At 41.3% G+C, this 11,996-nt stretch overlaps 1 protein-coding gene across 1 annotated transcript in view; it reads right to left on the bottom strand.

The window, feature by feature from the left end:
- Nucleotides 1–3,524: 3,524 nt before the first annotated feature.
- The window catches only part of LOC311138145 (epiphycan-like), a 29,923-nt gene continuing 21,451 nt past the window's right edge, over nt 3,525–11,996 (bottom strand). Inside the window, exon 7 of the mRNA XM_084172814.1 lies at nt 3,525–3,746. Within this exon, the coding sequence (XP_084028940.1) occupies nt 3,579–3,746 (168 nt within the window). The 3' untranslated portion in view covers nt 3,525–3,578. The remainder of the gene's footprint in view (nt 3,747–11,996) is intronic.

Genomic DNA, 11,996 nt, shown 5'->3' with positions numbered 1-11,996 from the left:
TACATGCAAAATATTGAAAATGTGGTTACGAACGCACCATAACACCGCTAACCATCCACTCTATAGCCGTATAATACAACTCATTGGAAGCATAAGACCTAGACCTACACTTTGACATATTGTGGAGCATTGTAGAATGTATAGTTTTTGTTTAAAAAATAAATAGGAAAATAAGAACAGCCTAGTGCCCGATCTCTCATTATTTAATTAAGCTGAAGAAAGGCACTTACTATAGACATTTTTTTTAACCTGTTGAGATGGGAAAACATGTTTGTTTTTTATATAGTTGAACATGTGCTCATTAAGACAGAATGTTAAAATTAATGTAATTAGTGTAATCCAACTGCTTTTTTTCTCACCATCACAATTTAAATGATGTCACTGCCAAAGTTTTGGCTTGGTGGCCCAACAAATTATCTCCATACAAATTATCTATATACACTACCATTCAAAGGTTTGGGGTCACTTAGAAATGTCCTTGTTTTTGAAAGAAAAGCAAATTTTTTGCCCATTAAAATAACATCAAATTGATCAGAAATACAGTGTAGACATCGTTAATGTTGTAAATGACTATTGTAGCTGGAAACGGCTGATTTTTTATGGAATATCTACATAGGCGTACAGAGGCCCATTATCAGCAACTATCAGTCCTGTGTTCCAATGGCACATTGTGTTTGCTAATCCAAGTTTATCATTTTAAAAGGCTAATTGATCATTAGAAAACCCTTTTTAAATTATGTTAGCACAGCTGAAAACTGTTGTGCTGATTAAAGAAGCAATACAACTGGCCTTCTTGAGACTAATTGACTATCTGGAGCATCAGCAATTGTGGGTTCGATTACTAGATTTTTTTTCATTATTGAATTAAGCTGAAGAGAGGCACTTACTAAAATAATTGTCTCCATTGATCAATACGTAAAGAGTCAAATTAGGAACCACTTTAGTCACCCTGTAGACTAGATGTCATAGCCATGCATTTCTGGAATACATTTTAAAGCATTACATGCATTTGAGCAAAGATCCAAATGTACAGAGCCTTCAGAAAGTATTCACACCCCTTTACTTTATCCACATTTTGTTGTGCTACAGACTGAATATAAAATGGATTAAATTGAGATTGTGTGTCAATAGCCTACACAATATCCCATAATGTCAAAATGGATTTTTTTTTTTAGAAATGTTTACAGATTAATAAGAAATGAAAAGCTGAAATATCTTGTGTCAATAAGTATTCAACCCCTTGTATTGGCAAGCCTCAATAAGTTCAGCAGTCACATTTAAAGTTGCATGGACTATAATAGTGTTTAATGTGATTTATTTATGGCTACCTCATCTCTGTACCCCACACATACAATTATCTGTAAGGTCCCTCAGTCGGCAGTGAATTTCAAACACAGATTCAATCACAAAGAGCAGGGAGGTTTTCCAATGCCTTGCAAAGAAGTGCACCTATTGGTAGATGACATTGAATATCCCTATGAGCATGGTGAAGTTATTAACTACACTTTGGATGGTGTAGTATCTATACATTCAGTCACTACAAAGATACAGGCGTCCTTCCTAACTCAGTTGCAGGAGAGGAAGGAAACCGCTCAGGGATTTCACCATGAGGCCAATGGTGACCTTAAAACAGTTACAGAGTTTAATGGCTGTGATAGGAGAAAACTGAGGATGGATCAACAACATTGTAGTTACTCCACAATACTAACCTAAATGACAGAGTGAAAAGAAGGAAGTCTGTACATAATACAAATATTCCAAAACATTCATCCTGTTTGCAGTAAGGCACTAAAGTAATACTGCAAAAATGTGGCAAAGAAATTAACTTTATGTCCTGAATACAAAGCATTATGTTTGGGGCAAATCCAACACTACTCTTCATATTTTCAAGCATGGTGGTGGCTGCACCATGTTATGGGTATGCTTGTCATCGGAAAGGACTAGGGAGGTTTTTACGATAAAAATAAACGGAATAGAGCTAAGCTCAGGCAAAATCCTAGAGGATAGCCTAGTTCAGTCTGCTTTCCAACAGACACTGGGAGACATTCAGCTTTCAGCAGGAAAATAACCTAAAACACAAGGCCAAATATACACTGTAGTTGCTTACCAAGACAACATTGAATGTTCCTCAGTGGCCTAGTTACAGTTTTGACTTAAATCAGCTTGACAATCTGTCTAGCAATGATCAACAACCAACTTGACAGTGCTTGAAGAATTTTAAAAAGAGACTTACCCACAAAGACTTGCAATTGTAATCACTGCCAAAGGTGATTCTAACATGTATTGACTAAGGGGTGTGAAAACATATATAAATGAGATATTTATGTATTTAATTAACAATAAATTTGCTAACATTTCAGAAATCCAATTTGAATTCAGGCTGTAAGACAACAAAACGTGGAATAAGTCAACGGGTATGAATACTTTCTGAAGGCACTGTATTGAAAGACTGTGAGGAAAAGAAAATGGAGGTGTGTATTCTGAGTTAGAATTATTATTTTGTTGACTACATGAAAAAGCTGAGTAGGCGACTGTGTAGGCTTCTGTGGGCATACTGTAATATGACCTAAAACAAGGCTAGGCACCGCACATCAAATCTTAATCGAGGCCTTCTTACCACAGATAGCTCATATGGAAATCCAAAGAGATCCACCATTGTAAAGATCTGATCACTACATAGTTTGCAGAATTACCATCTATGCCATCAGTCTCTTTGCATAGCTAGCCCTCTATGCACTATGCACTTGTGGAGATCTGAGAGGTAAAAGCACTTTGGCGGAAATTACACCTAGCCTATCAGTAGGGAAAGTGGACCTACATGAAATTGTAATACCTCCCCTCAGATCTCCACAAATGCATAGGGGATAGGGGCTATAGGGTTACATTTGCGATTGGTAGATGTTTCTCTCTGACCTCACTGCCGTTTTACTGAACACAACCCAGTGATGAGATAATCAATGGAAATTAAATGAAACAAAATACAATACAATGTTGATCTGCTTGGCTACTCATCTGGCTACTCTACCTTTTTTATTATATTAATACATGGGAAGTGACAATAAAGGAGCAGTGTTTAGGGTTTAATTGATGAATTGACATTGTTGATTAACAAACAAGCTAAGTGAATCACAGTTGTTTTTATTATGGGCAACCTATAATTGAGAATGAAAATCTCATTGTGAGGCGACACACATGTTTCAGTGGCAAAAGTAGCAGTCAGACAGGCAGACAGACAGACAGTTGATACAGTCAGGTACAAGCAAACAGACCCTCATTTATCGGGCCATCTGCCAATGAATCGTTCAGTCAAGACAGCCTCTTACTGGTGTCAGGATTGAGATAGCAGCTAATGTTAAAGAGATAGCGAACCAGAATATAATGAACAACTCCCACTTCCCATCCTTCCTTTCCCCACCCCTCACACTCTTCTCTGTCTTTGAATTGCTTTATAAAATGAATACTTTCTCTTTCCCCTTCCTCCCTCCCTCACCTCTCTCTCCCTCTTTGCAGACCCCCTCCCTGCCTCCCTTTCTGCAGAGCTACTCCATTCCTCCCTCCATGCCACCTCAATGCCCCACTCAGTGGCTCCCGATAGGCATGCGAGGCAGGCAGATGTAGGAGGAGGCGTACAGGTTGATGTTGACAGGGTTTCCATCCAGCCTGATGTCCTCCAGGGAGCGTCGTATGTAGTTACGGTCATGGCTGTTACAGAATGTGTCCACGTGAAGATTCTGGATGTTGTTGTTCTGGTGGGGAGAGGAGAGGGGGAGAGAGTGAGACAGAGAGAGACAGACAGACGGACAAACAGAGAGCGGGGGGGGGGGGGGGGTTGTGTGTTACTATGATGAGGTAATTAAACTGGATTAAGCAGAGACATGATGGCAGATGTCATTAGATTAATTCACAGACACCATTGAATCTGGAGAGTCGTTCTCTCATCCTGTCATTGCTCTAATTTGACTCTATGCTAGTTATGAATCCATTGACTGCATAGGGGAGGAGAGAGAAACTAGGTCGTCACTATCTGGCCAGGTTGCAAAGTCGGAAGCTCCTTCTAGTTCTACAATTTATCTTGTTAAATGTAGATTTTAAACCTAACTCTAACCCAAACCTTAACCACACTGTTAACCTTATGCCTGCCTAACCCTAACCGTAAATTAAGACCAAAAAGCTAATTTTTGTTTTCAGAAATGATTATGACTTTGCAGGCCATTTAGTGGGAATTCGAGAAACCAGGTTATACTGGGTCTGAAACAATATGGGGGAGAGCCTGAGGATTGGAGTAGAGCTGTGGGGGTGAAAAGTTAGTCTCCTCTATTTTCAGCCCTCAAAGAAGACTAGGTTTGAGACAGTGTCTGCAGCAATGTGTATGCTAATCTTGTTGTGCTGAGTGTGGGGAGTCCCACAGGAAAAAATATTTACGTATAATGTAGTAGTATTACTATATTTCTATACTATAGTATTCACTGTAGTGTTTGAGCAGTTTTTGCACAAAAACACTACAGTAAATACTGTAGTATTTAATGTAATGTTTTAACGGATATGACTAGTATACTGTAGTGTTTATTGTGGTGTTTTTTGCAGACATTACTGTAGTATTTACAGTAGTATTTTTGCAGACATTACTGCAGTATACTGTAGGACAGTATGCTGTATTATTTACTATAGCCTTTTATCTTATTTCTTTACTATATTATTTGGGCTTTCTCCATGAGGTAACCTACTGGACAAATACGTGGGTCAAGGATCAAAACGCAATTGGCTAACTTATTTCCCAACATGATTTTAATAAAAACAAACTTTAATAAACTAAAAGATAACAACAATAAGAAGTGAGAACTTTTAAAACAATCTTAGATGAGATTTTTTTTTAATTAAAGGAAAGAAGAGTGCCAATGTGATGAGTGAAACGTAGTTAGTGGGAGAGTAGTTAAAATAGTAAAGGAGTTTAGAAAAAAACAAGTGTAAAAAACTGTTAGTAGATGCCAGTAGTCAGTAATGTTTAGTAAGAGGGAGGGGAGGGGGAGGATACGGACCCAGATTAGGGTAAGGAGAGGGGGTAGGGGATAGGTTTCATGTTAATTGCGATTATGTTGTGTTTATAAATTAGGTACAGTGGGGAGAACAAGTATTTGATACACTGCCGATTTTGCAGGTTTTCCTACTTACAAAGCATGTAGAGGTCTGTCATTTTTTATCATATGTACACTTCAACTGTGAGAGACGGAATCTAAAACAAAAATCCAGAAAATCACATTGTATGATTAATAAGTAATTCATTTGCATTTTATTGCATGACATAAGTATTTGATCACCTACCAACCAGTAAGAATTCCGGCTCTCACAGACCTGTTAGTTTTTCTTTAAGAAGCCCTCCTGTTCTCCACTCATTACCTGTATTAACTGCACCTCTTTGAACTCATTACCTGTATAAAAGACACCTGTCCACACACTCAATCAAACAGACTCCAACCTCTCCACAATGGCCAAGACCGGAGAGCTGTGTAAGGACATCAGGGATAAAATTGTAGACCTGTACAAGGTTGGGATGGGCTACAGGACAATAGGCAAGCAGCTTGGTGAGAAGGCAACAACTGTTGGTGCAATTATTAGAAAATGGAAGAAGTTCAAGATGACGGTCAATCACCCTCGGTCTGGGGCTCCATCCAAGATCTCACCTCGTGGGGCATGAATGATCATGAGGAAGGTGAGGGATCAGCCCAGAACTACACGGCAGGACCTGGTCAATGACCTGAAGAGAGCTGGGACCACAGTCTCAAAGAAAACCATTAGTAACACACTACGCCGTCATGGATTAAAATCCTGCAGCGCACGCAAGGTCCCCCTGCTCAAGCCAGCGCATGTCCAGGCCCATCTGAAGTTTGCCAATGACCATCTGGATGATCCAGAGGAGGAATGGGAGAAGGTCATGTGGTCTGATAAGACAAAAATATAGCTTTTTGGTCTAAACTCCACTCGCCATGTTTGGAGGAAGAAGAAGGATGAGTACAACCCCAAGAACACCATCCCAACCGTGAAGCATGGAGGTGGAAACGTCATTCTTTGGGGATGCTTTTCTGCAAAGGGGACAGGACAACTGCACCGTATTGAGGGGAGGATGGATGGGGCCATGTATCGTGAGATCTTGGCCAACAACCTCCTTCCCTCAGTAAGAGCATTGAAGATGGTTCGTGGCTGGGTCTTCCAGCATGACAACGACCCGAAACACACAGCCAGGGCAACTAAGGAGTGGCTCCGTAAGAAGCATCTCAAGGTCCTGGAGTGGCCTAGCCAGTCTCCAGACCTGAACCCAATAGAACATCTTTGGAGGGAGCTGAAAGTCCGTATTGCCCAGCGACAGCCCCGAAACCTGAAGGTTCTGGAGAAGGTCTGTATGGAGGAGTGGGCCAAAATCCCTGCTGCAGTGTGTGCAAACCTGGTCAAGACCTACAGGAAACGTATGATCTCTGTAATTGCAAACAAAGGTTTCTGTACCAAATATTAAGTTATGCTTTTCTGATGTATCAAATACTTATGTCATGCAATAAAATGCAAATTAATTACTTAAAAATCATACAATGTGATTTTCTGGATTTTTGTTTTAGATTCCGTCTCTCACAGTTGGATTCTTTGCAGTCGGTTCATTTGTGGTGTGGAGACTGTGATCCAGTACTCGAAGAGTGATCTGATGTAGCTAAAATATACTTTTAAAATGGTTTCCGGTGGTGCTCCGTGTTTCCTTCCACAAAGTGGAAGTGAGTCGTCCACAACATGTTGCTCTTAAATGTAACACTTTTGAGGGTTATGGGTTTCTTTGGTTTGAGGTTTGTGTTTCTGGTGAATAGAATGCACTGTGTTTGAGAGTTTAGTTTCACTCGCCACTCATTTCACCACTTTTCTATCTGTTCTATGCACTTGTTGATTTTTCTGGAGGCTATTTGTGGACACTAAGAACTGGTCCAGTAGCATAAGTCGTCTGCAAATTGTGATACCTGTCCAACAGAGGGTGGGGGGTAGCAAATGTCTTGGATGTAGATTATGTAGATGTAGAAGTCGCCTGAGGACTGCACCTTGAGGGACTCCAGCTTCTGGAGTGAATGGTGGAGAGATAGCTGTGGAGACCTTGACTTTGATTTGGCGGTTATGGAGGAAGCTTGGAGGTTGTCTTCTGCTAGTCTGTGGTGCAGTCCATTGTGCCACATTTTATCTAATGCCTTTCTATGGCAATGAAAACAGCAATTTTTTCAAATTTTCTTTAAATGTTCTCTGATTGTCTTAAAATATTGTCTGTTGTTGATTTGTTTCTTTGGAAGCCTGGCTGGTGTACTCCAAGAAGGCCCCTGTCTTCTACATCGCAATTTATTCTGGCGGTGAGTACACTTTCAAATAGTTTCCCACATGGCTGAGGAGAATGATTGGTCGATAGCTTGAAACATTCTGTGGGTCTTTGCCAGGTTTGTGGATCATGGTGACGACTGCTGTTTTTCAGGGTTGAGGGAAGTTGCCGTGGGTGAGACATGAGGTGAAGAGGTTGGAGAGAAAGTGCAGGTATTCATCAGGTGCTTGTTTTTGTAGTATGGTGTCAATGTTGCCTTCCCCAGGTGCTTTTCTTTTCATTTTCTTTAGGTGAGTCCTGATTTCTGTGACTGTTACAGCTCGGATGAGTGGCTGATCTGCTGGTGCCGGGGGAAAGGTAAGTGTCGGTTGAAAGGTAGTGGGGGTTTTGGGATTGTTACAGCATGGATGAGTTGGTGGTCTGCTGGAGCCAGGTGAGTGGTGTTGCTTTTCGTATGTCTCTATCCACAATTTTTTTCCCATTCTGAGTCAAAGTTGGGGTCATTGTTTTTTTGTTTTAACAGTATGGCCTTTTCTTAGTTATTCTCTATGGGTTGACCCTGGGACCTTAGTGTCGGAATTGTGTTGTTCTTTGTGTTTCTATTAAGACTCTTTATTTTCTGCCAGAAGATGCGTGGGTTGGAGTCTTTGTCAAGCTGTTTGTAGAATGCGGTCCATTTATTCTGGTGGTGCAGGGTAAGTTGTTATTTGATGTGGTTCTGGAGCCGACTTATTTCTGTTTTGGTGTGGGGGGGGATCTGGTCTTGATTTATTCTCTCCTTAATTTTCTTTGGATAAGGTGGAGGAGGTGTGGAAGTTGTTGCTTTGGTGGCCTGACGGTGGTTAGAGAGATGGTATCCTCCCGGGCCTGGATGAGGACATTCTCCAGCCTCTCCACCAGCTGATCCAGCACCTGGGGGTTTTCTGTGACTTTAATGTTTGCTATGTTGCTTGCAACACAGAAGATATAGTCTATACTTGGCATGTATGTTTCTCACTCAAGGGTGGCACAAATTGGGATATGGGAAGGGGAATGGGCAGGGAATATGCTAATGTAATATTAGCATATCAATACAGTGTGTAGTATAGTATTCTACAGTATACTTCAAAATGATATAGTAAGCACTACTTGATTGAGGGATACTACAGAGTGTAGTATATGATTTTAAAGTATACTACAGTGGCTTGCGAAAGTATTCACCCCCCTTGGCATTTTTCCTATTTTGTTGCCTTACAACCTGGAATTTTTGGAGGGGGTTTGTATCATTTGATTTACACAACATGCCTTCCACTTTGAAGATGCAAAATATTTTTTCTTGTGAAACAAACAAGAAATAAGACAAAAAAACAGAAAACTTGAGCGTGCATAACTATTCATCCCCCCAATGTCAATACTTTGTAGAGCCACTTCTAGCCACTGGGATTTTTGCCAATTCTTCAAGGCAAAACTGCTCTAGCTCCTTCAAGTTGGATGGGTTCCGCTGGTGTACAGCTATCTTTAAATCATACCACAGATTCTCAATTGGATTGAGGTCTGGGCTTTGACTAGTCAATTCCAAGACAATTATATGTTTCCCCTTAAACCACTAAAGTGTTGCTTTAGCAGTATGTTTAGGGTCATTGTCCTGATGGAAGGTGAACCTCCGTCCCAGTCTCAAATCTCTGGAAGACTGAAACAGGTTTCCCTCAATAATTTCCCTGTATTTAGCGCCATCCATCATTCCTTCAATTCTGACCAGTTTCCCAGTCCCTGCCAATGAAAAACATCCCCACAGCATGATGCTGCCATCACTCCGAGATGGTGTTCTCGGGGTGATGAGAGGTGTTGAGTTTGCGCCAGACATAGCGTTTTCCTTGATGCCAAAAAGCTCCATTTTAGTCTCATCTGACCAGAGTACCTTCTTCCATATGTTTAGTGAGTCTCCCACATGCCTTTTGGCGAACACCAAACATGTTTGCTTATTTTTTTCTTGAAGCAATGTCTTTTTTCTGGCCACTCTTCCATAAAGCCCAGCTCTGTGGAGTGTACGGCTTAAAGTGGTCCTATGGACAGATACTCCAATCTCCGCTGTGGAGCTTTGCAGCTCCTTCAGGGTTATCTTTGGTCTCTTTGTTGCCTCTCTGACTAATGCCCTCCTTGCCTGGTCCGTGAGTTTTGGTGGGCGGCCCTCTCTTGGCAGGTTTGTTGTGGTGCCATATTCTTTCCATTTTTTAATAATGGATTTAATGTGCTCCGTGGGATGTTCAAAGTTTCTGATATATTTAAAGAACCCAACCCTGATCTGTACTTCTCCACAACTTTGTCCCTGACCTGTTTGGAGAGCTCCTTGGTCTTTATGGTGCCGCTTGCTTGGTGGTGCCCCTTGCTTAGTGGTTTTGCAGACTCTTGGGCCTTTCAGAACAGGTGTATATATACTGAGATCACGTGACACTTAGATTGCACACAGGTGGACTTTATTTAACTAATTATGTGACTTCTGAAGGTAATTGGTTGCACCAGATCTTATTTAGGCACTTCATAGCAAAAGGGGTTAATACATATGCACGCACCACTTTTCCATTATTTATTTTTTAGACTTTTTTGAAGCAAGTTATTTTTTCATTTCACTTCACCAATTTGGACTATTTTGTGTAAGTCCATTACATAAAATCCAAATAAAAATCCATTTAAATTACAGGTTGTATTGCAACAAAATAGGAAAAAACGCCAAGGGGGATGAATACTTTTGCAAGGTACTGTACAGTTTATTACAGAATGCTATAGTATTCTATAGTAACCTGTAGTATTTTGTGTGTGGGGTGTATGAGCGGTGTGTGTGAGATGCATGAGGAGTGTATGAGGGGTGTGTGAGCGGTGTGTGTGTGAGCTGTATGAGGGGTGTGAGTGAGGTGTATGAGGAGTGTGAGCGTTGTGTGAGGTGTATGAGTGGTGTGTGTGAGGTGTATTAGGGGTGTGTGTACAGTCGTGGTCCAAAGTTTTGAGAATGACACAAATACTAATTTTCACAAAGTCTGCTGCCTCAGTTTTGATGATTGCAATTTGCATATACTCCAGAATGTCATGAAGAGTGATCAGATGAATTGCAATTAATTGCAAAGTCCCTCTTTGCCATGAAAATGAACTTAATCCCCCAAAAACATTTCCACTGCATTTCAGCCCTGCCACAAAAGGACCAGCTGCCATCATGTCAGTGATCTCTCGTTAACACAGGTGAGAGTGTTGACGAGGACAAGGCTGGAGATCACTCTGTCATGCTGATTGAGTTAGAATAACAGACTGGAAGCTTTAAAAGGATGGTGGTGCTTGAAATCATTGTTCTTCCACTGTTAACCATGGTTACCTGCAAGGAAACACGTGCCTTCATTTGCGTTGCACAAAAAGGGCTTCACAGGCAAGGATATTGCTGCTAGTAAGATTGCACCTAAATCAACCATTTATTGGATCATCAAGAACTTCAAGGAGAGAGGTTCAATTGTTGTGAAGAAGGCGTCAGGGCACCCAAGAAAGTCCAGCAAGCGCCAGGACCGTCTCCTAAAGTTGATTCAGCTGCAGGATAGGGGCACCACCAGTGCAGAGCTTGCTCAGGAAAGGCAGCAGGCAGGTGTGAGAGCATCTGCATGCACAGTGAGGCGAAGACTTTTGGAGGATGGCCTGGTGTGAAGAAGGGCAGCAAAGAAGCCACTTCTCTCCAGGAAAAACATCAGGGACAGACTGATATTCTGCAAAAGGTACAGGGATTGGACTGCTGAGGACTGGGGTAAAGTCATTTTCTCTGATGAATCCCCTTTCCAATTTTTTGGGGCATCTGGAAAACATATTGTCCGGAGAAGACAAGGTGAGTGGCTGTGGTCGGGAGAGGTTGTGTTTTCTCTAGCAGGAGGTAAGCTTGGCTTCTTATATGGTGTTGAGTAAAGCTTAAACCATGTATTTAGATCGTAGGTAGGTAGTTGTAGTTAGGTATTGTAGGTAGTTTATTTAGGTAGTTATTTAGGTAGTTATTGTAGGTTTCCGTAGGTAATTATTGTAGGTAAGTATTGTTTACGGCGGAGCCCGGCGAAGCACGAGGCTAGCTAGCTAGCGGGTAGCTACTGGTAACGTTTAGCAACGGTGGAGAGTTGTTTCCAATGTTATTTCACGCTTAAGAGTACCTGTAATTAAGCCAGCTAGCTACCTACCATTCAGCCGTTTTTCTAACCTCATTATCTGAGCCATCAACGTTAGGTAGTTAGTAGCTACTGTACTTAATTACACCTATGGTGTCATAGTTAGGCATCGTGGGCTGTTGTGGGTAGTTATTGTAGGTTAGCATTGTTTTCGGCGGTGCCGGGTGTAGCACGAAGCTAGCTAGCTAGCCGTTTTTCGAACAGAGTCAACACAGTAGCCATTGTGTGCTGTACTGTGGCAGCTAAATACAATTTATTTGTGCTAGCTAGCCAACGTTTAATTATTGCTGCGTTATGAAAGGAACTAGACACGGACACGAATTATCTGTTTAGTGTGTTAACACACTATTGGTGGTTTGTTGTGACCAAGTGTTGGTGCTAAACTGTGTGTTATTGGATGCTAGCATGCTAGTTAGCTATGGTGTCATAGTTAGCTAGCTGAATAAAGTGGGTTGAGTCTATTCCTTGAAACATTGAACCGCTGTGGTTCACAACAA

The sequence above is a fragment of the Coregonus lavaretus genome, assembly GCF_964263955.1.
Source record: "Coregonus lavaretus genome assembly, chromosome: 12".
In the NCBI taxonomy this organism is placed as follows: Eukaryota; Metazoa; Chordata; class Actinopteri; order Salmoniformes; family Salmonidae; genus Coregonus; species Coregonus lavaretus.
The sequence above is the reverse complement of the archived record's forward strand: the minus strand, read 5'-3'. Positions and strand labels throughout refer to the sequence as shown.